This window comes from Adiantum capillus-veneris, chromosome 17 (genome assembly GCF_014529385.1).
Source record: "Adiantum capillus-veneris isolate H3 chromosome 17, ASM1452938v2, whole genome shotgun sequence".
NCBI lineage: Eukaryota > Viridiplantae > Streptophyta > Polypodiopsida > Polypodiales > Pteridaceae > Adiantum > Adiantum capillus-veneris.
In genome coordinates, this window is record NC_140947.1 from 13589794 (window position 1) to 13616915 (window position 27122).

The following is a 27122-nucleotide window of genomic DNA, read 5'->3' on the forward strand; positions in this document are numbered from 1 at the left end:
CTACATAGTATACTCTATCAAATGCAAAACCAATAACCATATTTATATATGCATGACATCCGATTTCGAAGCTAGCAAAAGAACGCACTTAATCAATCCACCAAAACGAATGAGACATGATGTGTCATCCTTTCCACCCTTCTCTCAAAACTTCGAGTTTCAGATACTACAGGAGGAATTCAATTTCTTTTTCCATGTTACCCGGTTACTCATGTCACATGTCCACAAAGCTCTCCTCTCACCTCTCCTAACCTTCTATGTTTAATACTTGACTGTAGCAACAACTTATACATGTTTCAAAAAACTTATATACGTACCAACAGTACAGCTTTCCTTCGATACAAATTGATAGCGTTCCTTGCTACTGCTTTTCAATAAATTCACCACTGCGATTCGTTCATGAACTACATCGATAAATTTCTCGTCTTCCTTCAACCTTCTACCTCTTTCTGCAATTCCCTACTTTCGCTAGCATCCATTGCCTCCTTGAATTTCTTGTACCCACATGTTTTGGTACATCTGGACGACAACAACGACTACCTCTTGCCTTTGCCTGCTTCGCGCATTTCAAGGCCACGCTTTGCCTCCTCCAAAACTTGGCAATGAAGGCATACTAGGCCTAGTTCTCCTAGATCATTAGACGCGCTGCCCTTCTCAACATGGTTATAAAGGGGAGGGACCCCTTTTGTGTTGACGTAAACGACAGCACAGGCGGATTGCCTATTTCAGCCGGGAGAGTGTATGCTGGACTGGAGAGAGCTTTCCTTCCGAGGAATTCAGGCTAAGGAGAAGCAGGACAGATATTCTCGCTGGCTGCTATTTCCATTTTCTTGAGCTTTGGAGCGATGGAAGAGCTCAAGGGAAGCTTCTCCTTAAAGCCGCTGCTCAGTCAAAGTTTGAAGATGAAGAACTTTGAGATGCCTGATGAGTCCATTCAGCTAGGAATCTGGCTTTTTGCAACGTCTGCAGGTGTCATACCTATATTAGCAACGGATTGTGGATCAGTGACCTCCATGTTTTCAAAAGACCGTGTCCTCTTTTCTTGGGTATGGCAAATGCAATGTGGTGGGTGATATGATCTATTTAGTACTTCGGAATCTTTTTTGTTGGATGCATCTAACATGGGTTTAGTAGCAGAATTGTTGCAGAGTGACGATGGCCATTGTGGGAGACCAATATTTGTAACATTAGTAAGAATCTCACAAAATAAGAGAAAATCATTTAACAAGAGAACAAGAATTACTAGCCATTGTATAGTCTTCCCTTGTAGCGTAGCCAACCGCAACATGGTCCATAAGCTCTTGGATGGTGGAGACTTGCTTGGCCAAAGAGTATTCTTGAAGTGGTGATGGCGGTCGTATGGTGTAGCTAGCGCTCACCGTGGTCCTCCAAGGTTATCGGCTTGAAAAAAGAGATTGGGAGATAGATGTCGAGATTAGGGAGCGAAAAGCCTCTGATTGTAGTCATCCATAGTTTCAACAGTGAGCATTTTCAAGTTATCCCATGAGCGGATGTGAATGTTGAACTTTGCTCAAGATGAGTGCTCCGAATTGTGCTCAAGGGTTCCTTTTACTTAGGAAGGGAGGGCCTTCCGTTCCTTTAGTGAGAGAGTGCAATGGACACAAACAAAGTGGATAAACACTGTGAATGAATGTGTTGAGACTGAGAGATAGAGAGAGAAGAGAATACGACACCAGAATGTTGTCAAACCCTCCTCCGAAGGCCCCACTCTCTATGGCGAGTGTCACGAGGACGTGGCAATTGCTAACCTTAGTTGTTGGTTTCTTTCCAATGATTTTTGTTTAATTTTTGAGACCCTCTTTTTGAAGTTGCAAATGGTCGGACATGTATGGCCAATGTGAACGGTAGTTTCATTCGCAGACGGGAAGTTGGTCGGCACTGGAACTCGTAAAGTAAAGGGATGTCTAGGCTCAGTTCAAGATCATGTAGGTCCCCCGTCGCACTTAGCAAGTTGTAGGATACTAGGAAGTGAACTCAATAAAGGCATAAAGTCAAGGTGGGATCACCAACAGAAAGTGTCCGACAGTTGGGCCACATTGCACTTTTGGATGCGGTCCCAATGAGGATAGATGGTCAGATGACCAGTGGGAGCCCAACGGAAATATCTCCTAAAAATTAGGAAGCTGCTATTTTGGACCGTGAAATCATTACTCTGTTGCAAAGTCAACTGATGTCCCAGTTGAGAGATTTTTAAAGTAGGAAGCCCTATGCGGGGAAATTGCATGTATGAGTGCCAGGTGGTACTTTTTGGTCAATTTACCAAGTCTGGGAGAAGAGAACTCGTAATTGACTTTTTGGAGCAGTTTTGGAGGCTGTTAACTATGATTTTCAGCCATTTCTCTCCATTTTTGAGCTTCCCATGACTTTGCCTAGGTCCAAGGAGCAGTTTTGGAGGTTGTTAACTCTAATTTTCAGCCATTTCTCTCCATTTTTGAGCTTCCCATGATTCCATCTAGGACCAAGGAGCTCATTTTCAGCATTGGAAGGCATCAGATGCGTGTTTATAGGACTGTTTTGCTCCGTTTTCAGTGATACGGAGGTTTTGGCAACCATGGAAATCTTCTCCTTTTTGCATCTATTTGTTCATAGATGCATTACAGGTCAAGGGCAGCAGAGGGGACGCTCGATTTATGCTGGGGGATGCTTCATTGAGAACCTGCCACAGGTTAAGAGCTATGGAGTGCTTCCTTTCCCTCTATGTACAGTGTGGTGCCAGGAGTGATGCCCTGTAGGCTACACATTGCTCTCTCTCTCCCTTACGTGCAGTTATGTGATGCCCCACAAGAGGGCTTTTCATTTGACTGATGTACAGTTGTGTGGTTTCATGCTTTTGTGCCCAGGCAAGAGCCTCCTTGAGCAGGAACGGGGGTAGCTAACTGCTACTCCAAAGCAGGCACCGGTGAGGGTCATAACCTCACCGTACAGGTGGGATTTCAGCGTTGTGTATGCATTGTAAATTGACTGTTTTTCAGCCATACGGACGCCAGAACCATTGGAAATAGTGCCCCACTGGCAGAGGACAGTTAGGAGACTGTTTGGGGCTGAAAACAGGGCAAAAACCAGTAAATACGGCGTGCTGAATTTATTGTTTTTGGGCAGGAATCAGAGGGTTTATGCCAATGGAAGTGAGTTCCAGCAGGGGAATTGGTTCCGCGCAAGTTTTGGGGCTGTTATGTTGCCGAAATTTGGCCAAATCAAGTGGTATCTAGTTGGATATAGACAAAGGATTCCCAGGACTCTACTTTGTAAATTTACCCTCTCAAAGTATAAAGAAATACCGAAAGGGGCGCCAATTTTGGGGCCTACAGGTTGTCGGCGTCTGCTCGGAGCATTCTAGCTTCTGAGCCGTGTGTGTGCTTAAGTGTTAATTCCTGTCACAGGTTTCCTTTGCACGTTCTCTCTGTGTGCGTCTAAAGTAAAGAATTTCGGGTGAAAGCCAACGCCTACCGCCCCATGGGCCGGTTTCAGCGAGAGCGGTCTACTATTGATTGCATAAATCTCTACAATGCTTGGACTTGCTGACGATGTTGACGACGATGAGACGGGTTGAAATCTGAAAACGCTAATGGCTGAAATCTGCAAATCTTTATCTGCTGAATTCTGACTCTATGTCGTTGACGACAGGGATGACGACGATGCGACGATGACGCACTGAAAACGCAGATGCTGAAATCTGCGTTTTTCGGGTTGAAACTGCAAACTTCGATGGATCTGACCGTGCGGCGAGGATCTGTTGCGGGAAGGTGAGATCTGTGAGGTTCGGGGTCTCTACTGCGGAATCTTGATGCTGAAAACTGAAAACGCTGGTGCTAAAGGTGATCTTGTTGCGATGGAACTGCAAAACGCTGATCTGCCATGCTGCTCCAAAAACACTAAAAATGCTAGGGGTTGAATTTGTCCAGGTGCAAAAACGCTAGGGGAATCTACTGTGTCTTGCTGTCGCCGGGCTAATCTGCAATGCAAATGCTGGGGCTGATCTGCAATGAAAAAATGCTGAAAATGCTGATTCTCCTGCCGAGGGGGGTCTTGTTGAGAAGGTGCACTGTTGGATGTCAGGTCCGTGCTGCCTCTTCTGCCAGAATACACTATCGCTGGGTTTTCTTATATATTGGCTTTTTGAATTTGCCCTACCCAGTTTCCAACAAAAGTCACTTCAAATTAATAAGTGAAAATTGGCTAAAATAGAGAAAATAGGTCTATGCATTGTAAAAATGCTCCTGATGGGCTTTGACTGAAATCTGATGATCATGCTGTGTGCAACCAGAGGATATGAATCTAATCTAAGTGCCTGGACATGCACGGTCTGCGAACAGACTCACAAAAGTGCCAGATCACTTCCTAATCTAACTAAACTGAACCCCTGTCATGAAGTAGCTTGTCCATGTACACATAGGGTTAGATGTGCACGTGACATCCAAAGTAACTAGTTGGAAAGAAGCTACAAGAAGTTAAAAATTCTAGAACTTATGATCATAATCTTTAAGCGTATCGTCCTCTTCAAAATAGCAACCGGTTCCATGCTGAGAGAGAATCTGCTTCAAAAGATGGTGTCAACCACCTAGACGCAAAAAGGTGCTTGAATTCACCCCATGTTTTGGGAAGGTGACCTTACAATAGGAGTGTTGACCACCACTTTTGAGCATTCCCCTTCAAGAAAAAGGAAGACTTCCTAACCTCGGAGGATTTTGTGAGATTTCCCCCAGAAAAAGCATAAATTGTTGTATGAAGGCAAAGGCCTTTTTGTTCGTTCTTGGAACCATGCAAAGTGTCAAACTTGACACTTCGGCTTTCTTGTAATTTTTTTGGATAGCCCATGATGTAAGCCATGCCTATAGGTTACTTGCTTCTACCTCTCTCTTATCTTTACTGCCAAGAGACTCTTCATGTTTGTCTTCATCACTGCCTTCGACCTAGACCTCCACTTCCTCTTACTTCTCCTCCTGCTCATTTTTGTTGATCTCCCTTGAATTCTCCATTGTTGCTGCAAATAAGCTGTCCGATCTGGATTGGCGGATTGCCCGTAGAAAAGCTATCAACTATGCTCAGATACCACTGTAACTGGCTGAGCCTACTACACAGGCAATGACAACATAAACAATAATTTTCAGCTTGTAAAACCAAAAATTCATCACTTAGATAATGGAAATATAAGAACAAGTAATTAGGAGAGATAGAGAGACTGAGAGATAAAGTTGGGATCGGGAAAAGATGGAGAGGTGGAGTTCCTCCCCTACACGGTATTGGCCTCCGAATAGGAGGCGCCTCTTTCGGTGTTTGTTGTATTTATGTAAAATTCAGTAGTACAAAGCTCAAGAGACAGATGGCACACTCCTTCTGTGAGAGTAGAGAGAGAGAGAGAGAGAGAGAGAGAGAGAGAGAGAGAGAGAGTGCGCGAGCAGAAGGCCTTACAATTGGCTAAATCAGCCCTTTAAATAGAGATGTGTGTGTGTGTGTGTTTAAACATAGCCCAAGTGCCAAGTGTTTACACTTTCTTCTTCTAACTGATCCTCTAATGGGCTGTTTTGGACAAGTCGCCTGTTGCTCATCTATGTGTGTGGTTTCCTTGGCTGAATATGGTAGTTCTGGAGTCGCAATGCACCTACCATGGAAGCACTACCCCTCTCTAGGGTCACTTGGTACTTGCCATGCTTGAACTGCCCCCTGCCATGCAAGGACTACCTATCACTAGAGTCGCCCGATACTTTCTATGCTGGGGTTGCCACCTGCCATGCATGCACTACAGTTGCCTTGCATGGACTTCCAACTACCATGCATGGGCTCCGGTTGACTTGAATGGATTGCTACCTGCCATGCAGGGACTCGAGTTGACTTGCATGGACTGATGCATGGACTCCACTTATGTCACGTGACACATCCAACCCTATGTGTCCGTGGACAAGCTACAACATGATCAGGGTTCAGTCAGTCCAGTCAGTTTAGAATAGGAAGTGATCTGGCACTTTTGTGAGTCTATTCGTAGACCATGCATGCCCAGTCACTTAGTGTAGATGCATATCCTCTGGTTGCACACATCATGATCATAAGCATTCCCATCAGAATCCATCAGAATCCTTCAGGGGAATTTTCTAGTGCATTTAGCCTATTTTCCCTATTTTTGACATTTTTCACTTATTAATTTAAGTGACTTCCCAACAAAAGTAGGTAGGGCAATTTTACTAAGTTTGTATATAAGCAAACTAGAGTTAGCACTATTTGGTAGAAGAGGCAATAAGAGCCAAGCTCAGTAGGCAACTTCTCATCAAGACCTTGGTGGTTTCCCCCACCAAGCAAGAAAAAACAGAACCTCTCCTAGCGTTTTTGACAAGCCATTGCTTGGCGTTTTTGCACCAGAACACTGTCGCCAGCAAGTCCCTGCAGATAGCGTTTGCATCGAATCCTCTCGCCAGCAGAAACCCTCGGCTAGCGTTTTTGGGAAACACAACAGTCCACCATTTTTGAAAACCAGCAGCCTAGCATTTTTGGTTTCCCAGCGTTTGCAGATTCCAGCCTTTCAGCCCGGCGATTTTCAGCATTAGAAGACCATCAAGAGCAGCCCAAAGAAGTAGCAGATTTAGTTGGGAAAGACCATCAGTTTTCAGCCCTTAAGAACCTCAGTTTTCAGCCCTAAACCAGCAGAATTTCAGCGACAAAGACCTACAGAAACAGCCCCCAGAATCAGCGTTTCTGGACTAGCCGTAGATTTCAGCCCATAGCGTTTTTGGACAGCAGATACCAGATTGCAGATTTTAGCCCTTTGGTCGACTTCGTCATCCCCGTCGTCATCGCCAACATAGCCTAGACTTGCATCAGTCACATGCATTGAGTTTGTACGAGATTGTTCAATCATAAGTAGACCACTCTCGCCAACGAGAGTGGGGCCTTCGGAGGAGGGTTTTACGTCTCTGGTGTCGTATCTCTCTTCTCTCTCTATCTCTCAGTCTCATACACTTGCACGCACAGTGTCCATTCACTTTGTTATGATCATTGCACTCTCATTAAGAACGGAAGGCTCTACCTTCCATAAGAACAAGAAGGAACCTTGAGCACAGTTCGGAGCACTCATCTTAAGCAAAGCGCAAACATTCATTCCGCTACACCTAACATTGGTATCAGAGCTTTGGCAGTGTTCTGTATCACTCAAGGAAAGAACCACAAGAATTTTTTTTGCTTGTTGAGGTCGCACGAACCCAAGTTCGCTTGGGCGTGTCGATTCCTAATCGTGTTTTTAAAGAGTGACAGGAATCCCAAGAAAGAAGGGCTTGTCCAGCCTCCCCTTGTGTTTCTTTTCACTCATTGAGAGCGGACTGTGCACTTAGCGGCCGGCCAATCGACGTGAGGTGGGAAAAAGCAACCTTGGTGTGAGTGCAAGGCCGCCAAGGGGTGCGCCCGCGGAAAGGCGTAGAACTCGGGTGAAGAGAAGATCCTTCTTAAACGCTGTTTGCAAGCGAAAGAAAACCTCAAGAACCTCAAGAACTCAAGACCCCCAAGAACCAAAGAACCAAGACCACAAGAACCCACGGCTTCAGAATGGTCATCACTTGAAGCAGAATGGATACTTCGCTTGGAGGTGATGAGCATGAGAGAGGCGAAGAAGAATTTTTCCCACCAGGAGGTTTTTCCGACCCTCCCCCTTTCCCATCTACATCAAGGATTGCACTAACTCCAATGGAAGAGTTGGAGCTGATGTTTCTGGAACAGAATTTAGAACGCGAAGCAAGAAATGCAAAAAGAATAGCAGAAATGAATCGCAGGCACGCAGAAAAAGAAGTAGAAAGAAAGGCAAGAGTAGCGGAAAGAAAGGCAAGACAAGAACAGCGCGACAGACACATGCAAGAGTTCTTGCGACTCTTTTCTCAAGTGCCGGCACAGATGCAAGAAATCCAGGAGACGGAGACTCTCTCAGTCTCTTCTTCTTCCAAGCATGACACACAGGATTTGCATGATTATGAGAAGCATGATAAATTGAATGACAATGATTTGCATGATGATTTGATTGACAATGATAAGCATGATGATTTGGATGATAATGATGAGCATGATGATTTGCATGATCAAGATGTGATTTCTCATAAGCATGATGATTTGCATGATCAAGATGTGATTTCTCACAAGCATGATGAGTTGCATGAAGAAGATGTGATTGTTCACAAGAAAGATGATGTGCTAGTGGATACTTTTTCTAGCGAAGCTAACCTCGTTATAGATTCGATCAATCACGAAGAATCGATCTTGGCTTTCGAGTCGAGGTCCACAGATCCCCCACAAGAAGATTCGATAGATCTCGAAGAATCGATCGTGGCTCTCGAGCCTAGGTCCAAAGAACCCTCACAGGAAGTATTACGTGTTCGCATGATTGATACGCACGCATTGTTCGAGTGTTCCATTCGTGATCGTTTCCTGTATTTTAGTCAGCGTCTTTATGTGATCCCTTTTCCTAGGCATGACATATTGTACGTTGAGCACGTTTCACTCATGAATGAGCACGAATGTATGCGGATTGTTCATGAAAAGCTGAAAAGTATGCATTCAAGGAAGTCACATTCCATGTCTCTTCCATAGTTACCCGGAATGCGGAACGGGAACAGCGACGGGATCCCCGCGGAACGGGGGAACGGCTAGGGGTCCGGAACGGAAACGGCGCAGAACGGGAGGTATAAAAAACACCCAAATAGTGCATTTTTTAGCTCCTTGTGTTTAAATACAAGGAGTATTAGAGTCTTTGACTCTAATACTCACAAAAAACTCGTTTGAAGACCATTCAACCTTGCTATCGGTAGATGATGAGAGAGAGAGAGAGAGAGAGAGAGAGAGAGAGAGAGAGAGAGAGAGAGGGAAAGGGAGAGATTTGAGAGAGTGGGTGGGAGAGGAAGAGAGCTTGAAGGCTTGAAGCCTTGAGCCTTGAGAGAGTGAGTCTTGAGAGGGAGAGATCTTGAGAGTGTGAGAGGGAGAGAGCTTGAGCCTTGAGATTAGCTTGTGGAGAGAAAGGGGGAGGGGGGTGCATTTTATGAGTAGGCATTGCACACTTCAAAAAGAAACCCAAACATTTACTTCAATTTTTTCAATTTTTGCCAATTTGTTTGTAGCCGTTGGCCGTTCCAGGGGCGTTCCGGAACGGTCGGAACGGTTTGCACTAGCCATCCAGAACGTCAGACGTTCCGGGACGTTTCGGAATGTTCGGGAAGGGAACTGCCCCCCCGGAACGCCGGAACGGGGGCTAGGGGGCGTTCCCCGGTAACTCTGGTCTCTTCCTTGGCATGACACATTTGTAGAAAGAGCACATGAAAGAATGAGCACCAAGCATGGGCATTTCCGTTGTGATTTGCCACAGTTGATTGCTCTAGATCATAAGAGAAAGATTCGATCTCATCGTTTGCGTGTGTGTGGTGAATGGTTTGGCACTCTGTCTATTTGTTCATCTACATTGCATGCACAGTCTTTGAGGAAGACAAGGTTTTTTCCAGTCACTTTACATGGAATATGTATGTTCATGTTTTTGTGTTGGAAGTGGTTTCAAGAATTTTTAGCCATGGAGATTCTTGAAGAAGAAAGAAGCATGACTCTCGACAAAGTTGAAGCATTGAAGGAGCCACAGAAGACTTTGTGTCGCTTTTGGCGCGGCCCAAAGAAGCAAGCGTTGCAGACCTTTATGAAGTTCAAGTATTGCACGACCCACATATCAGAGTGGGCCGGCGAAGAGTCCCTTCCAGCATTCCGGATGCGATTGGCTATCTCCCTCGACGCCATACAGTTCGGTACTAGTACCTCACTTTGAAAAGGAGGGGATGTCACGTGACGTGACACATCCAACCCTATGTGTCCATGGACAAGCTACAACACGATCAGGGTTCAGTCAGTCCAGTCAGTCTAGAATAGGAAGTGATGTGGCACTTTTGTGAGTCTATTTGTAGACCGTGCATGCCCAGTCACTTAGTGTAGATGCATATCCTCTGGTTCCACACATCATGATCATAAGCATTTCCATCAGAATCCATCAGAATCTTTCAGGGGAATTTTCCAATGCATTTAGCCTATTTTCCCTATTTTTGACATTTTTCACTTATTAATTAAAGAGACTTCCCAACAAAAGTAGGTAGGGCAATTTTGCTAAGTTTGTAAATAAGCAAACTAGAGCTAGCACTATTTGGCAGAAGAGGCAACAGGAGCCAAGCTCAGCAGGCAACTTCTCATCAAGACCTTGGCGGTTTCCCCCACCAAGCAAAAAGAAACAGAACCTCCCCTAGCGTTTTTGACAAGCCATTGCTTGGCGTTTTTGCACCAGAACACTGTCACCAGCAAGTCCCTGCAGATAGCATTTGCATCAGATCCTCTCGCCAGCAGAAACCCTCAGCTAGTGTTTTTGGGAAACACAACAGTCCAGCGTTTTTGAAAACCAGCAGCCTAGCGTTTTTGGTTTTCCCCAGCGTTTGCAGATTCCAGCCTTTACAGCCTTTCAGCCCGGCGATTTTCAGCATTAGAAGACCATCAAGATCAGCCCAAAGAAGAAGCAGATTCAGCCCGGAAAGACCATCAATTTTCAGCCCTTAAGAACCTCAGTTTTCAGCCCTAAACCAGCAGAATTTCAGCAACAAAGACCTACAGAAACAACCCCCAAAATCAGCGTTTCTAGACTAGCTGCAGATTTCAGCCCATAGCGTTGTTGGACAGCAAATACCAGATTGCAGATTTTAGCCCTTAGGTCGACTTCGTCATCCCCGTCGTTATCGCCAACATAGCCTAGACTTGCATCAGTCACATGCATTCAATTTGTACCAGATTGTGCAATCATAAGTAGACCACTCTCACCGACGAGAGTGGGGCCTTCGGAGGAGGGTTTTACGTCTCTGGTGTCGTATCTCTCTTCTCTCTCTATCTCTCAGTTTCATACACTTGCACGCACAGTGTCCATTCACTTTGTTATGATCATTGCACTCTCATTAAGAACGGAAGGCTCTACCTTCCATAAGAACAAAAAGGAACCTTGAGCACAGTTTGGAGCACTCATCTTGAGCAAAGCGCAAATATTCATTCCGCTGCACCTTACAACTTAACTTGCATGGACCACCCACTTGCCATGCCTGGACTCCCTAGTGTCCTTTCTTGCTTGCTTTGTTAGAAAAAGTTCGCCCTATAGGTTGTCCACTTTCTCTGCATGCTTTTCCAGTTTGAGGGTTGCCCTGCTTCCAGACTCCTGCATTGGCACCAATGTGACCATCTGCTCAAGTCCTTCTCTCGTAGGCGCCCTGCAAAATCCAGCAATCATCACAAATGCATTTAATAATTACAGATATCAACTGTGTCCACTGCTATGGGCCAAATCGGTGACAATCAAAGCAAAAGCCAAAGCCAACGTCCTTTAACGTTGTCCACGGCTATGGGCCAAATCGGTGACAGAGTCAAAGCAAATTCAAAGCCAACGTCCTTTACCAACAACAAAGGGTCCAATTCTATCACTTTAGAGGATTTACAAAGAGAGATCCAACACCAGCTCTATCGGCAGTATGGGGCATGTTCCAATTCGCAAGTGATTTGAGTCGAAATCTTTTTCCGGCTTCTTGGGCAAAAAACTTGCATTTTCCGACATAGAAGTAAAGGGTGTTCGTTTCGATGCATTTGGTTCTTGCAGTACCAACAGGGGTGCTTTAGTGCAATTGACTTTAACGAGGACTTGAACGGCACAAAGAAGGAAGAAGATGAGATTTGGAGGTCTCGGAAGAGGAGAGCCATGCCTCGGTAGATACCAAGGGCTCTATGATTATCTCGAAGAGGAGGAAGATGTTGAAGATGAGGACGAGGAAGATGATGGGTTTCCTCCGACTTTTGGGCAAAGATGGAGTTACATCTTGCGGCGGACACTGTATGACAATTTGGATCCCAGATGGGCTAAGAAAAATTCAATGATGGAGGACAGAGTGTCAAATATGATGTGGTCTCAGATTCAGGGACAAGAATAAGGCGTTGGGCCTATATTTAATAGTTTGATATAGCAACTTTACAGAAGCTTCCAAAGTGACGATGTGGGCATCTATAAAGTCAAGGAGCATGTGAGCAAAGAATAGCTGTTTAAAGCATGGTCCATAAGTAGCAAGATGCTGTAGGATTTGTCTTTAGACAGTAGCTGTGTAGCTTGTCTGGTAAGACATAGCAATAGTGCTCCATGTGTTCCTTCGACCAGACTTTCCAGAATAAGCTATAGCTAGGTATGTGTCCCAAAATCTTTGCTTAGACACTGAAAGTGTGTCTTTCTTTGCTCATAATCGCAAAACCTTTCAGACTCGAAACATCTCACCCCGAAACGCGGGCGAAACGCCAATTTTGTGTATATACAGAGTTATGTTAGATAGAATAGGTGTTCATAGTCAAGTGTATATGTGCACACATTTTTGCCCAATGATCAATGTTAATAAAGATATATGATATAATCCTACATGAATATTAGCTACAATTCAACACAACTTTGTGAATCTCTTGTCATTGAGAGAGAGAGAGAAGAAGAGGAGAGGTACAAGAAATACTCCCGTTTTGTTCACCAATTACTCTCTATATAACAAGTGTATACATGAATGCATGTGATGTGTGCACGAAGAGGGCGAGAGAGGAAGAAAAGGACCAAAAATAGTAGCTAAGTAGAGAGACATGCTATGTTAACCTTGAAATAGTTTATACATAATAAATAAATAACTTTTAATGGCCAAATTCTCTAAGGAGAGTTTTTTTTTTTCAGGCGTTTCACCTGTAGGGTGAAACGTTTCGGCCGTTTCACCCGTTTCGCGTTTTAGGCCTGTTGAAACGCGTTTCATAGTTACGCTATTCCTTTGTCATGCAAAGATGGCTCTAAGGAGTCAAAACTTTGTCATCCGAAGATGGCTTCAAGGAGTCAAAACTTTGGCTTGGTCCTTTGCTGTCGACCACAATGATGAAAAGAGTCGCTTAAACCCCACCCAATTGTGAGGTGCCTATCTGTGTAACGAGAGTGTCGACCACCAAGTCTGTGCATTCCCCTTTCGATCGGAGGCTGTCTTTCCCTTTGACTCTCTCTATCTGATTACGTCATTCTGTCGCAAACTGCTAACGTGTCAAAGCCCTGAAGAATGGAGCCAAACTTATAGATACCGGCCGAGGAGCCTAAACCCTAAGAAGAACAAGTAACAGAAGAAGACGTCCTACCAACTTATGGGGACCCCTTCCGATGGGGCCCCAAGTGACATAAAGGATTAAAATAAAGCAAGACCCACACACACACACAAAGAAAGACTTGCGGCAAAATCTGATGACGTGGCAGCTGTACGAGCAGCTTCCGGATTTTGCGCTGACAATACTGACGTGGCAGATTCCCGCAAAACGCACTGACAGTGCTGATGTGGCAGTTGTACGGAATTCCGTGATTTACGATGGCAGCTTTTTGGCATTGCTTTTGGACCAGAAGCTTTTGAGTTTGAAGGCTTTTCATGTAAACTGCTTTTTATAGGCTAAGGGCCTTTAAATATGTACTAAGGGCTCGGTCTCTGGCATGCTTCGTGGAGAAGGTGCAGAGTCTGGAGTATCGGCTTGTACTGTGTTGATGCAATATAAAGAAATACCGAAAGGGGTGCCAAGGTTTGGGATCAATACTCTTTGGGGTTGAATTCCACCACTCCGTGTCGCGTGCAATCTCTCTCTTTCAGTTCAACTGTTATTGAAGTGCTAAAAGTTTGTTCAGTCTGTTCTTTTCTATTGACACATGGTGCCTGTCTTGTGACAGTGGTATCGGAGCATCACGCGTGTGCTTTTTTGAAAGCATACCAGTCCTACGAAAGAGCAGACAGAGCTATTGGAATTTTTACTTGAAGTATCTTCGGGCCCCGACCCCGGACTTATTAGGCACTCCCACCCTTACTTCATTGTGCATTCAACAAAATATTTGCAGTTTCTGCTCAACGAACTCCACGACATTCTTTCGCGGCATCCTCAACAGAATCTTCCGATACTGTAAAGTTTTCAACAATTTTTGAACTACATGTTACCCCCTCTGATGCCCCGGGTGGTACCTCCTCCGGCATCAGAAAGTACGAGAGCTTCCAATTGGCAACCTTCTCTACTGTCTTTTTCGATTGTGGGAGTTTTCAGGAGTATGGTGCAACCCTCTGACCCTAATCCAATGCAACCGCCTTTGCCACTGCCATTGGCCCCACCTCTACCACCACCACCGCCACCAGGCTACAATGGTTGGAGCCCATATGGATACCCTTATTATTGTCACGTGACACATCCAACCCTATGTGTCCGTGGACAAGCTACAACATGATCAGGGTTCAGTTCAGTCAAGTCAGTCTAGAATAAGAAGTGATCTGGCACTTTTGTGAGTCTGTTCGCAGACCGTGCATGTCCAGACACTCAGATTAGATGCATATCCTCTGGTTGCACACAGCATGACCATCAGAATCCTTTAAGGGAATTTTCCAGTGCATTTAGCCTATTTTCCCTATTTTTAACATTTTTCACTTATTTTAAGTGACTTTTGTTGGAAAGTAGGTAGGGCAAATTGAGGAAGTTTGTATATAAGCAAACCTAGACTAGCACTATTTGGCAGAAGAGGCAGCAGGAGCACTAGTGCTCAACAGGAAACTTCTCAACAAGAACCTCCCTTGGTGGCGTTTGCTCCTCCAAGCAGACTCCCCTAGCCCTAGCGTTTTTCATCAAGAAACCCCATCGCTAGAAGACATTAAGCCTTGGCGTTTTCAGCACTCAGCAGTCCATGGCCATCAAGCTTAGCAAGATTCATCGCCAGACCATCCCAGTCTGCTAGCGTTTTTCCTCCAAGAAGGCTTTGCAGCCCTGGCGTTTTTCAGAAGCCCTAGTGTTTCCAGATTTGCAGCCTCAGCCATGGCGATTTTCAGCAGATAAAGACCAGCAGTTTCCAGCCCTAAAGACCAGCAGAACATTTCAGCCATCAGCGTTTTTGGGACAGCAGCAAATTAGGGATAGAATTCAGCCATTAGCATTTTTGGACAGCAGATAGGAAGCGTCAGTTTTCAGCCCTTAGATCGGTCTCGCCATCCCCGTCGTCGTCATTGATCTAGCCTAGACTTGCATCAGTCACATGCATTCACTTTGTACCAGTGTGTGCAATCAATAGTAGACCACTCTCGTCGACGAGAGTGGGGCCTTCGGAGGAGGGTTTTACGTCTCTGGTGTCGTATTTCTCTTCTCTCTCTATCTCTTAGTCTCATACAGTTGCACGCACAGTGTCCATTCACTTTGTGATCATTGCACTCTCTCATTAAGAACGGAAGGCTCTCCCTTCCATAAGAACAAAAGGAACCTTGAGCACAGTTTGGAGCACTCATCTTGAGCAAAGTTCAAACATTCATTCTGCTGCAACTTACAATTATCTATACCCGGGATATGCGCCTAACCAACCCAAAGATTTCAAAGATGGCGGCACGACAGTCAAATTTTTCACTTTTTCCGGGGTGAGAGATCGCAAGAAAGCATTGCAGTTCCTACAACAATTCGACAACATCTATGCTTTGGGGAACTATACAGAAGAATCCAAGATTTCTTGAGCAGCGAGATTTCTTAAAGATAAGGCTATGCAATGGTGGAGTTCAGTCTCGACACAACTGCATGCTCCAAGGACCTGGCAAGCTTTCAAGACAGTTTTTGCACGTAGTTACATGACTACTATGTTTGAAGTCCAGATTTTGGCAGAGTGGGGCAACTTGAAAATGCTTGCCACCGAAACCATGGACGAATATAACCAAAGGTTTCTCGACGTGTACCTTCCGGTGTCCTTCTTAAGATCTGTTCCCTTGGAGGCCCAATGCGAGCAATATACCATTGGACTACCATCATCATTGCAGGAATATTGTCTATCCAAGCAAGTCTCCACCATGCAAGAACTTATGGACCATGCCGCGATCGGCTACAAACTGATGAAGGGAAAGCTAGAGTTTACCACAAAAGAATCTCCGGCCACTAACCACAACTCTCTGCAACAACGAACAAATTCTCGAGAGTCTCGGGAAAATCAACCGCAAAGACCTCGTTTGATGCCTCAATAACGAGACACCTTACTACAAGAAGGCCGATGCTTTGGATGCTTTCAAACAGGGCATAATCATTCTAGTTGTCCCAAACGCACTGATAGACCAGAGGAGCCGACGCCCGCACGACAGAACCCCAACGCCACCTCCTACTAAGAGAGCTAGACCCGCTATTGGACTAGTTCCTATTATTTATGGCATACGCCTCGAGAGTCCAAATGAATTGTGTCGAGCATATGGCAAAGTCAATGGCTTTAAAGCCCTTATTTTCTTTGACCCTGGAGCTACAAAGAACTTCATCCATCCAGAATTCTTAAAGCAGATGCACTTTGATTATGATGCAAAGGGTGGAGAAATTGAAGCTGAGCTAGCCACAGGGCAAACTCAGAAAGTGGTACCGCTCATTGGTGCTCTTCCAGTGACTATTCAAGATTATCATGGAAAAGTTGATTGCCACATCATGAAGTTGGGCAATTGCGACGTTCTCTTGGGCATGCCTTGGCACGACAAGAATGATGCGACTCTCCAGGTTCGGAACCGAACCATCACCGTGATGCAGAAGGACAAGCCAGTCATCCTCAAAGTTCAGTTGTCCGAACAAAACCTCGAATGAACTCTTTACTTGTTTTTTCTTTACAGCTAGAAAATACTGTTTGAAATTTTTTTTGAAATGGATGGTATCTGTTTTGAACTTGTCTTGGTGCCGATTTGAATTGTTTGACTCTGGTTTTAATACTGGTTTCAATGATTGGTGATTTTACTCCGGTGTAAGGTGCAACGGAATTAAAATGGTGAAGATCTAGTTTTACACTTCCACAAAATCCTTTCCTTCTTTCCTTGTGAATGCTTTGTACTTCAATGAATGTTCCTTTTATGTTCCCCTGAAGAGAGGGGTTGAGAGAATGCAATAGAGATGTGTAGAGGGAGAGAGAAAGAGAGAGAAGAAGAGCGCGACACCCGATGGGGTCCCAACCAACCCTATCAAGGGCCCCCCACACCGTTACCGATGTGGTATTTGCTTTAGATTGCGTAAATGGAATCTATACACAATGCAATACCTCAATGCAGACTCTAATGACTTGACGACGACAAATCACCGCGGTAACTCCTCGGGAAGAGGCACCTCCGGGGCTGATTTGATACACCTTTGGATCCTTCTCGATGTGGGATTGCAAATGGCCACCAAGGGTAGATTTGGGGCTGATTTGCACTCCCGATGTGTGACTTATTTCTTGCCCTTTCTTGACAAAACCGCGAGGCTGCATTACATAAACTTCCTCAAATATATCACCATTCAAGAAAGTAGTAACAATGTCTGATTGATGCACATCCCATCGGATGTCTCCAGTGAGAAAAACCCTCTCACTTAAAATTCCAATAATTCATTTAGAATTATTTTTCCTTGGTGTTCCAAGCGAGAAAACCCTCTCACTTATAAATCCAATAATTCATTTAGAATTATTTTTCTGTCAGATAAAGCCAATTTAGCAACAATTTTACTATGCCAGCATATCAATAGTTCCAAACTGGACGAAAGGAGAAGCAAACTCCTTGATCAAAAGAGCAGAAAGGAGAAGCCAGCTCCTTAACAAAAAAGAAAAATAGCAAATTGATTGTCCCTCGGAAATTTTTGAGCTAACTTTAGTTGTTTTGCAGATATGCTGTAATCACGGACGATTACTTTCTTTCAAGAAGGGGGGATGTCACAAACTACTGACGTGTCACAGCCACAAACTACTGACGTGTCACAGCCCTGAAGAATGGAGCCAACTTACAGATGTTGGCCGAGGGGCCTAAACCCTAAGAAGAACAAGTAACAGAAGAAGAAGAAGTCCTACCAACTTATGGAGACCCCTTCCGATGGGGCCCCAAGTGACATAAAGGATTAAAATAAAGCAGGACCCACACGCGCACACAAAAAGAAAGACTTGCATCAAAAACTGACGACGTGGCAGCTGTACGGGCAGTTTCCGGATTTTGCGCTGACAATGCTGACGTGGCAGATTTTCGCAAAACGCACTGACAGTGCTGACGTGGTAGTTGTACGGAATTCGGTGATTTACGCTCACAAATTTTTGGCATTGCTTTTGGACCAGAAGCTTTTGAGTTTAAAGGCTTTTCATGTAAACTGCTTTTCATAGGCCAAGGGCCTTTAAGTATGTACTAAGGGCTCATTCTCTGGCATGCTTCCTGGAGAAGGTGCGGAGTCTGGAGTACCGGCTTGTACTATGTTGATGCAATATAAAGAAATACCGAAAGGGGTGCCAAGGTTTGGGGCCAATACTCTTTGGGGTGGAATTCCGCCACTCCATGTCGCGTGTTGTCTCTCTCTTTCAGTTCAACTGTTATGGAAGTGCTAAAAGTTTGTTCAGTCTGTTCTTTTCTATTGGCACGTGGTGCCAATCTTGTGACACATTCTCTATAACAGATCTCTCCTCATCGATCTGCCCTATTTACATTGAGAGGTCCATTTTTCCATGTCTCTATTGATTCTATAACAAAACACCAATAACACAAGGTTAAGCTAAGGATTTGTGATTGTGTGATTTTCTTGATTCTGTGTAATCCCTCGATTCCGTTGCATTTGGCATCGTCAATTTTGCGGGATGGATCATGGATGGAGAGTTATGGAGAACCCACAAGTCATTATGATCTCCAAGATGATTCGATGTAAGGCTGCAATGCCACATAAGTTTGTTAGAGAAGAATTGGGGGCTACACTAATTGTGTTTTAGGCACTTACTTGTGGGAGCTTGGAGGTCATTATTATGCTAGATTGGCCTTTGAGTCATCTCGACAGCTAGCCATGGGGGTAGAGACTGTAGATGCACAGATGTCAGTCTGGTTCATTCTTTACTATGGACTGATTGCCAGCCTTTCAGTACACCTTGGACACATCATGGCTTGCATTTAGGTGTTTAAAAATCAATAAATTATCAGACTGGATCTTATAGAGATTGATACAGAGAGGACATGGGTGACGACTCCTAGGGAGTTGTGGAAGAAATGCCCCAAGAAAATAGCTTTTTGCAAAGAGCATTTTCTTCACATTACTGAGGCTGAATTGATCCTATGGCAAAGATGTATGGATTCACACCTCTTGCACATGCTGCAATGTGTCAAAGGACATCACCCCTCATGAATAGAAGATAGACATGTAGATGCACTTTGGTAGTGGTTATGCCAGCTATGCGACTTCAAGCCAAAGACACAGGATTGCATATGTCGGTGCCCAGTATACGGGACAATTTTATTCTCTTCAGATACGCTTCGTGCCTCTGTCAAGAGTGATGGATTACATTGATAAGAGATACCTCGGGTTATTTTTTACTGAGATTTTGCAGACACAAACATGCTTTATTACGGAGTATGGCACAGTAGCAGAGGATCCATTTAGAGGCAGGTGATAGTTTTGTTTCAGAGCAGAAGCTCTCAACAGGACCTAGAAGATGTCACTTTTCAGCTAATGGGACTGTCCAGATAGAGCTACAGAGATTAGATCTCAATGCCTTCGTCCCTCTCGCAGCGCATGTCAGCATTATGTTTTACCATCGCTGCAACCAAGCCATCATTGAAACCCATACAGTAGCTTGTACGAGGGTTTTTTTACAGAGGAGGAGATTGTTGCCATGATGCATTGGCCCATGAGGGTGTATGCGATGGTACTTACAGTGGCAGTCCAGTCGTTTGTATTTTCTGTACTCAACATTTGAATCACGTGACGACGATGTAATTTTCTGGTCTTATAGGTCTTTTAAGCCTTTTGCAGACGTAAATAAGCATATCATTTCTGTGAGTGGTGGCTCAATATAGCTGGTATAAATCTCTCTCCTGCTTGTAGTGATGCTGACTTCTCTTATAATATGATTTGCCATGTGTTCAAGCGTGACTAAGATTTATCCAGAAAATATGCAACTCTAGTCCCAGCTACACAACTTAACACTGAACAGTTTAAAAGTTGAGGACGTATTTCCTAGTTTAGGCTTATAAGAGCTGGTCATGTTGAGTTTTACCTGTAGGCCAATGCAGTTGTCTAAAGTAAAATATCGTAATGGTCATTGATTTTTCATGTATAACTGATGTTGTGGCCAGACATCTGCCATAAATGGACTTCGTAGTCAGAACTCTATACTAGCTGATAGGGCTCAAGAGAAGCACAACATAGAGCCTAAACAAATGAAAAGCAGCAGGAAGGAGATATAGAAGTCCTTAACCAAGTCAAACCTACAACATTTGTCATCATGGATCTCAAACAATCACTGGCTCACGGTGGCAACTTGTAGGTGAGATTAAAGTTTGAATGTGATGTGTTTTGGATTGTGAAGACCAAAACAGACTAAAGCATTGTACATGAAAAGCCAAAAGAGCAGGTAAAACTCTTGGTCCTCAAGAGTCTTAGCTGATGTTCAACAAACTTAACAGATGCAAGAAGTCCAAGCACCCTCAAAGTGATTTGAGATTAGCTTTATGGAAGAAAAAAAGAAAAGTACCAGATAGTGGTAAGCAGGCCTGGAGGCCCGGGCTGATAGTTCAGTTTTCTTGGCTATCGATAAGTACTAGTCTATGCCAAGGTTTTTCATGTTTTTCAAGGCACAATCACACCTTCTCGCTCACAGGGGAGGTATTCAATCTTCCAAAGTAATAGCAATGAACATGGCTGGGGGAAGTGCATTGTACCATTGCACAAGATGCATGACATCATTCATGCTCAAACATTTAGAGCAGTCCAAGGGTCGTGAGGAGTTATGATCCTCAAGTTAACCACCCAGAAAGGAGCCTTGGAAACGCAAAAATGTTGTTTGAGATTTGAATGTAGTATCCCTTCTTGATTGAACTCAAAGGGAGCTGAACCCACAACTGTGTGGATTATGAGCCCTGAGCCTTCCATAAGAACAGCTTTAAGGGTGACTAGAGTTTTATGCAAGAACTTGTGGCATAGAACAACAACTTGCAAGTGGTTAATGAATGACGTTCCAAGGCAATCAGCATGTCAAAGGGATGTGGGGCATGCAGGAAAGATCTCCAAAAATTGTAGCTGATGCAGGAGAACTTGGTGATGGTTCAAAATTTCTGTCTGCAATTGATCAAAGATTAGACTTACACTCACCATGCAATGGCTGATTGGAGTTGCATGATTGTTATCCTATGCTTGTCTAAACGTCACAAGGGCAATGGGCAAGGCTACTTACAATGGCACAGATAACTTAAAATTCAACAAATGTGCAAATGTAAAAGAGGAAGAAGTTCCACCTGATTGTAATATTTACAAATTGTATGTGTGACACTATAAAAGCATGAAATACAAGCACTACAAGTAAGTTGCTCTGACTTGAAAAGAGTCATCAGGTTAGCATTGTTAGATATTCGTACACAGTTCCCACTCTTTCTCCACTTTAAGAGTAAGATTGTATGCCTATTGGCTGACCCTGTTAGTTATTGCTGAAGAGGTGACTCATTTCAGCATCCCCCCCATCATACAATACCAGTCAGGTTCTTGTTTGAGAAAGGGAATCAACTTGCCTAGGTTTTGCAATTTGATAGATCTTTCCTGCGTGACCCTTGGTGGTGAGTAGATTTGAAGTGGATACAAAATGAGCTCGTTGGCCCAGATTCAAGCTTGCATGCTGAAACTGGTTTTTCCTCTTTCAGAAAGTCAATGTCGATCCAGTACCCGCTTCACTGGCCTCAAAGTTTTACTTCCTTCTTTCCACTTTGCCATTGGACCTCCACATTGTTCTGCGATTGGCATTGACAATCTGCTTTTGAGTCTACGAAGTGCCAGACTCTTGATGAGGCCGTTATCAACAGATGGTGTTGACATTTTGAGGCACCTTATACGTTTACCTGTGCAGCCTTTGAATAAGACTTTTACGCATAGCAGATTTTCTGTAGTGCCACCCAGAGGCAAGACACTCCAATGAAAACATGAAGTATCACAGATCGTCCCCGGGCGTATTTGAGTAGCCTGCAGATGGCAGTGCTTGCAAGATAATTTTTCTTCCATTTCTTGACCCCAATCCAGGAGAGAAGTTACCTGAGCTTTTCAGATTCTGCTGATAGGAGAAAACTCGTTTTTGTTGGGGCGACCTTGTCTTCCTGATGATGTTTGGAGCACTGAAAGCATTGATTTCCCGTAAGACATTAGGGCTATCGTCATTGTCAGAATACCAGGCAGTACTCTGAGACTCCGATAAGTCCTCCAAGTCATACTGTGGACGGGATGCATGTAGAGTGGAGAGAAGAGGGGTTACAGGGATGGTCAGGCTGCTGTGTGGTGTTTGAAATTGGCTGATACTGGGAGAATATTTGACAAGAGGAGTGACTGGCTGTATAAGAGAGCATTGATTGGTTTCTGAATTGCCGAAGCTGGCGGGCACACAAGAATTGATGTTTGAAGAGGAATAGTCATGGGACCTCCAGAGGGAGTTGGTGATAGTGCTCTTACTCATGAGGGCATCAGAAAAATCAGGTGCAAGGCGTTGAAGAGGTCGCATGGAAGGTGTTGGAGTGTAAAGTTCATCCTGTCCCTCCCATCCAGTTGACATGTGCATTAAGTCACTGACACTGCCTTTGCCTGGAGCCTGACAAGGCGGTAAATTTGCATTTCCAAAGTTCTCTGTCTCTTCTAAAAGCTCAAGTATTCTAGAGGGTGACTCTGACATTATTGATGCCCTGTGCTCAAACACGGAACTGAGGTTTTCGGTTGACCTCAACTCTAAAGTAGACCTGCATTGCCTGCAAGTGACCAGGCAGACATGAAACAGAGTTAGTACATGAAGCTTGAGGATTGCCAAGCTGTCATTTAGTAAATAGGAAGATGAGACCTTGAATTGCAAAATCAGAAGTTATTCTTGCAAAGCCACATGAAGAAGCTATAATGACTTGAAATAGAGCAAAAGGGACTTAGTATTGAGGTCATCAGAACTGAGGACAGGCAGCGAACTTATAGTGAATGGTTTTAAAATAATTTACTGAAGGTTGAATCAAGATGTCCTACGTAGAGAATAACAATTAAAGGAACAATGCAACTTGAAGCACTCAGGTGAATGGAGACATCACATGTTCACCACCTTAAACAACAAACAGGATGGTGGCAAGTGATGTCCTGGGGGTAAGATGTGTTTTAGGGCATGTGGATCAGGAATTAATTTGTCTTTAATGTTTAATAGCAGTGGAATGTCATAGACAAACACATGAAAATATAGCGTGCAGACCTCTGATGTATGGTGAAGATATCTGATGCTATGAGGAGCAATAACGAGAATAACAGGATTGCCACTACGTGGAGGGGTTTTGATTTATTAAGCATGCAAGCAAACAGCAAGGAGAATGGATGACTTTACCCTGAGTTTTCAAGGTATGGTGTAATGGGAGAAAGCTCTCTGCAAAGCTGATCATTTTGGTGCTCCGGTGTTTGCTTCATTTCTATTTCAGTCGATCCTTCATTTGTGGTAGGCTTCTTCTCCATAGGAGCTATTTGTTGGTCTTTATCATCTATCTCTCCATTGCCTAATAACAAGTTGACAGGATGTTTGGATACTGTGCCATTTAATCTGAGCATTGTGAAAGACATTTTTCAGAATTGATGCACGTACCTTCATTCCTACCGTATATATTTTTGCATCCTTCACAACGACATCCATCTGCACAACCAACCCCTGCCTGCATGATATGTGATGGGTTATAGTTTGTGTAAGGGGGTGCGGTCGCTGTCTGGGTCTCAGAATAACACACTACCTGATAGCATTCACAATACTTTTTCAAGCAGTGAGATTTCTTGCAGTTGCAACCCCTTTTGTGTCTTGCTGAAGCAGGAGTGTCATTGTTCTCTTCCTGCATGAAAGGCGGACGCTTCTTTCACATCAGAAATCATGTTAATAGGTCTTCTGCCAAAACAGCTAAAGAAACTTACTCCTTGTGCAGGGGGCGTATCAGAAGCACGAATGATCTTTGGCAGGAAGGCAAGAGGGTTTCTTGACTCAATCTGCTGCCTGGTGCCTAGCACCGTTTCCTCAAACTCGGGCTTGTTATAACAGTCACGGCAGTTACAAATATCGATGCAATACACTCCAGCAGCAAAACATTCACAATACCTGCATTATTTGGAGTTCCAAGTCATTCCATTTCTTAAAACGTGGGTGCACAAAAAGAAAACATGCTACGCTTGCTTACAATCCTTGCGCCAGCATTTTTGTATGAATAAACATGCACTTCAACACTCACAATTTCAGGCATTTTGACTTTTTGCATTTACAGTTTTTGCAGCCATCTCCTGATATGTCAGCTGTTTGTGTCGAAATTTTTCTGTCAAGGAACGAAAGCCCGTTAGATGCAAAATAGATTTTGTATGATTGACCTCTCATAAAAAGTGTCACTTAATACCTCTTCTTCTTGGGACTTATTGGACTCTGAGTGGAATCCTCTTGATGATCTGATTCTGACTGATGAGAACTTTCCTGTAGGACAATGCCCTTTTGTGTGAGCAACGAATAATCATTTTCCAATTCACCGACAAAATTGTTTTGCCCAATCAGATCAATCCCAAGATTAAGAGGTTGAAAGTAATTCATGGGCCTTGCTGTGCCCAGATGAGCACTGCCATTTGCCAAGAGCAGCTCATGATTATTCATTGCTGTGTTCTTGACAAGAGCAACCAACAAATCTTGGTCAAGAGTATTGAAATAATTAGACTGAGGATATCCTCTGCCCTGTAAAAGGTTGTTTTCAATTTCTGCCGAGGAGCCCTGAATGGCCTTGAATGGTGCAGACCTTATGGCATGCAAGGCGTGGCTATCAACTGACTTGTCAGACCCAGAAAAGTCCATCTCTGGCACGCTGGACCGAGAATGTGATCTGTGGCATGATGGATCCACTTGTAGAGGAAGCCCTGGATTAGAGAAACAAGAAGTATGGTGTTGGGAAGGAAAGTACGTGGCAACTGGGGCGAGAGTTTTGTGTGGTACACAAGCATACTGAGACAAGGTATGTGAGCTGGAAGATGTGTGCATGCCATGACCCCAGACCATTGACGGTTGACCTCTGATGGAGATAAAGGATGGTGGCTCGGCCTCTGACACCACCGAGAAATTTTCATGAGATTCATCATCGGAAGGGCTTCCCAAGCATTGAGTGGCCAGATTGTCCTGATGAATTTCTGGAGTTTCAAAGTCCAAACAGCGCCTTCGGACCCCTGGGATGGTGGTCTGCAACATGCCAAGTGAAAGCTTAGACTAGAGATTAGATCGACATATTAGAAATGGATGTGAAACAGCCTATCATGGGGTAACTAGTGATTTGAAGTTTTCTACTTTCTTTGTGGGCTTGACACAAGACACAATTATTAACACTAAGAGATCCTCATTTACCTTGCAGCCTTGGTCTATGTTCTGGGTTTGGAAATCTTGATCATGGCAAACCAACGGAGGCTTAGCTTTGGCTTGATGGAGGTAGCTTCCGTTCTGACTGTCTCTATTAAGCACTCCATGTAATGATGCTAATATTCTAGACAGGCCTTCCAGTTGGACTGGCCCGCATGCTGGCACATTTTTTGAAATGTAACTTGCAAGGCATGCTGCATGTAGGTTTTGGTCCATGTCAGGCTGATTCTGTACAGATGGATTGACTGTCTCCACTTGACGGAAATCGCTGGAATTCAAATCTGCAGCATGTGTTTCTGCCACACAATTGTTCCCACCTTTTGCATGAGTAGCAGGCATTGCAGAAGGGCCTGCATTTTGTTGACCTGGTTCTTCTCTTACAGCAGCAACCGAGGAGGCCTCAGAAGTCCAGCATGTTTTTCCCCACTTAAAGCACTGCACATCCACTGAATTGGCGGTGGCGGAGGGCCTCTTTAATTCGTGCTGGGAGGCTTTTATTTCATGTTCTGAGTGGCCTTCAGGCTCTGGCGCAGCTTTTGAGCTTGGGACTTGGTCACATGTAGGAAGAGATTGACTTGCTCTTGAGGCAAGAACTGGTTGCTGTTCGTTTGTAACCTGCCTCCATGTGAAGGATTCCTTCTCAACATCGGGTAGAAGCTTTAAGGAGGCTCCTGTAACACCCTCTGATGTTTCAGCTACTCCTGCCAAGATTTTTCTGCATAAAGATGCAAACAAGCTCTGTCTGGTTAGGAGAAGCATTTGATGTCTACAAGGCAAAAGACACATTCTAGTATTGGTGGGCAAGCTGTTGATGTTACAGGTGCTATTTTTATCTGCTAAAGTATCTTAGGGGTTCCGAACCCAAATTACACTAGTCTTCTTCTGGTCAATTTGAAGTGTATGTAGGGATTAAGTGGTGTTACAAACCACAGGGGCCAATTTACCAAGGCTATTTATTAACCAGCTAAATGGGTCCAACATTTATGTGTTGACATGGAGCATATTCGCCTCGGGATTATCCCTTACAACCAGAAACTTCAGGGAGACATGAAAACCCCCCTACTTGTGAGTAAAGAGAAATAATTTTGCTATCATCAATTGATTGATATATCCACTCCTGGATGGGTGACTCTATGGAGAAAGGCTCTCAGCTAGACTGCTATTGCGAGAGTAAGGTAATAAAGCGCTTGAATCTACAAGTTGTGATACTGTTTGTAATCAACAGAATTGCATGCTGAGCAAGAATGACACAGTATGTTCAGGTTTTGTCATCAAATTATCACAAGACAAAGCCCCTCTTTCTGTAAAGAAATTACCTTTTTGAACGAGCACTTTCTTTTTGGCTTTCAGCTTTAGGGGACACAAAGACAGCAGGTGGTGGAGGAAAGCTTAGTTCTGCAAATGTCTGAGTTCCGTGGCCTGACCTGACCAGTTTGATAGGAGAGAGGCTGCACAAGAAGTGAAAGAAAGGTGACCCCTGCAGGCAAAAATAGTGTGTAAGCTAAAAATCATTGATGTGGTAGATACTCTGTTATGTCCATTCTTGAGATTGACGGAAGTCACCTGGTTATCACTGCTTGACACAATGGGTTTATGATCGGGAGAATCCATTGCAACATTCGTCCTCCACTCAATTTTGATGGCTGATTAAGTCAAGGACAGGGAAGACGATTAAGCTGGCATGGGAGCTCTCGACTTCATG

General features: G+C 44.1%; 1 protein-coding gene and 2 long non-coding RNA genes across 3 annotated transcripts; 2 read left to right on the top strand and 1 right to left on the bottom strand.

Moving 5' to 3' along the window:
- Positions 1–391: 391 nt before the first annotated feature.
- On the top strand, positions 392–24091 carry LOC147436830 (uncharacterized). Its single transcript, XR_015184767.1, has 2 exons — positions 392–1046; positions 23967–24091. It is a non-coding gene; the product is annotated as an uncharacterized LOC147436830 (long non-coding RNA).
- Positions 21269–27122, bottom strand: LOC147436831 (uncharacterized). The gene is made up of 10 exons (XM_086486236.1): positions 26984–27122; positions 26737–26897; positions 25409–26135; positions 24426–25246; positions 24267–24347; positions 23956–24136; positions 23781–23876; positions 23639–23705; positions 23387–23552; positions 21269–22778 (listed from the first exon to the last, which is right to left on the bottom strand). Exons 1-10 carry the CDS (start codon positions 27029–27031, stop codon positions 21977–21979), a joined length of 3150 nt encoding a protein of 1049 aa, XP_086342362.1. The 5' UTR covers positions 27032–27122; the 3' UTR covers positions 21269–21976.
- Positions 25187–25762, top strand: LOC147436832 (uncharacterized). Its single transcript, XR_015184768.1, has 3 exons — positions 25187–25325; positions 25416–25489; positions 25625–25762. It is a non-coding gene; the product is annotated as an uncharacterized LOC147436832 (long non-coding RNA).

Coding starts and splice junctions, on each gene's coding strand:
- LOC147436831 (XM_086486236.1), bottom strand. CDS start 27,031: ATGGATTCTCCCGATCATAAACCCATTGTGTCAAGCAGTGATAACCAG. Junction 23,706..23,780: donor AGTATTGTGAATGCTATCAG/GTAGTGTGTTAT, acceptor CATATCATGCAG/GCAGGGGTTGGTTGTGCAGA. Junction 22,779..23,386: donor CCATACCTTGAAAACTCAGG/GTAAAGTCATCC, acceptor GGTCACTTGCAG/GCAATGCAGGTCTACTTTAG.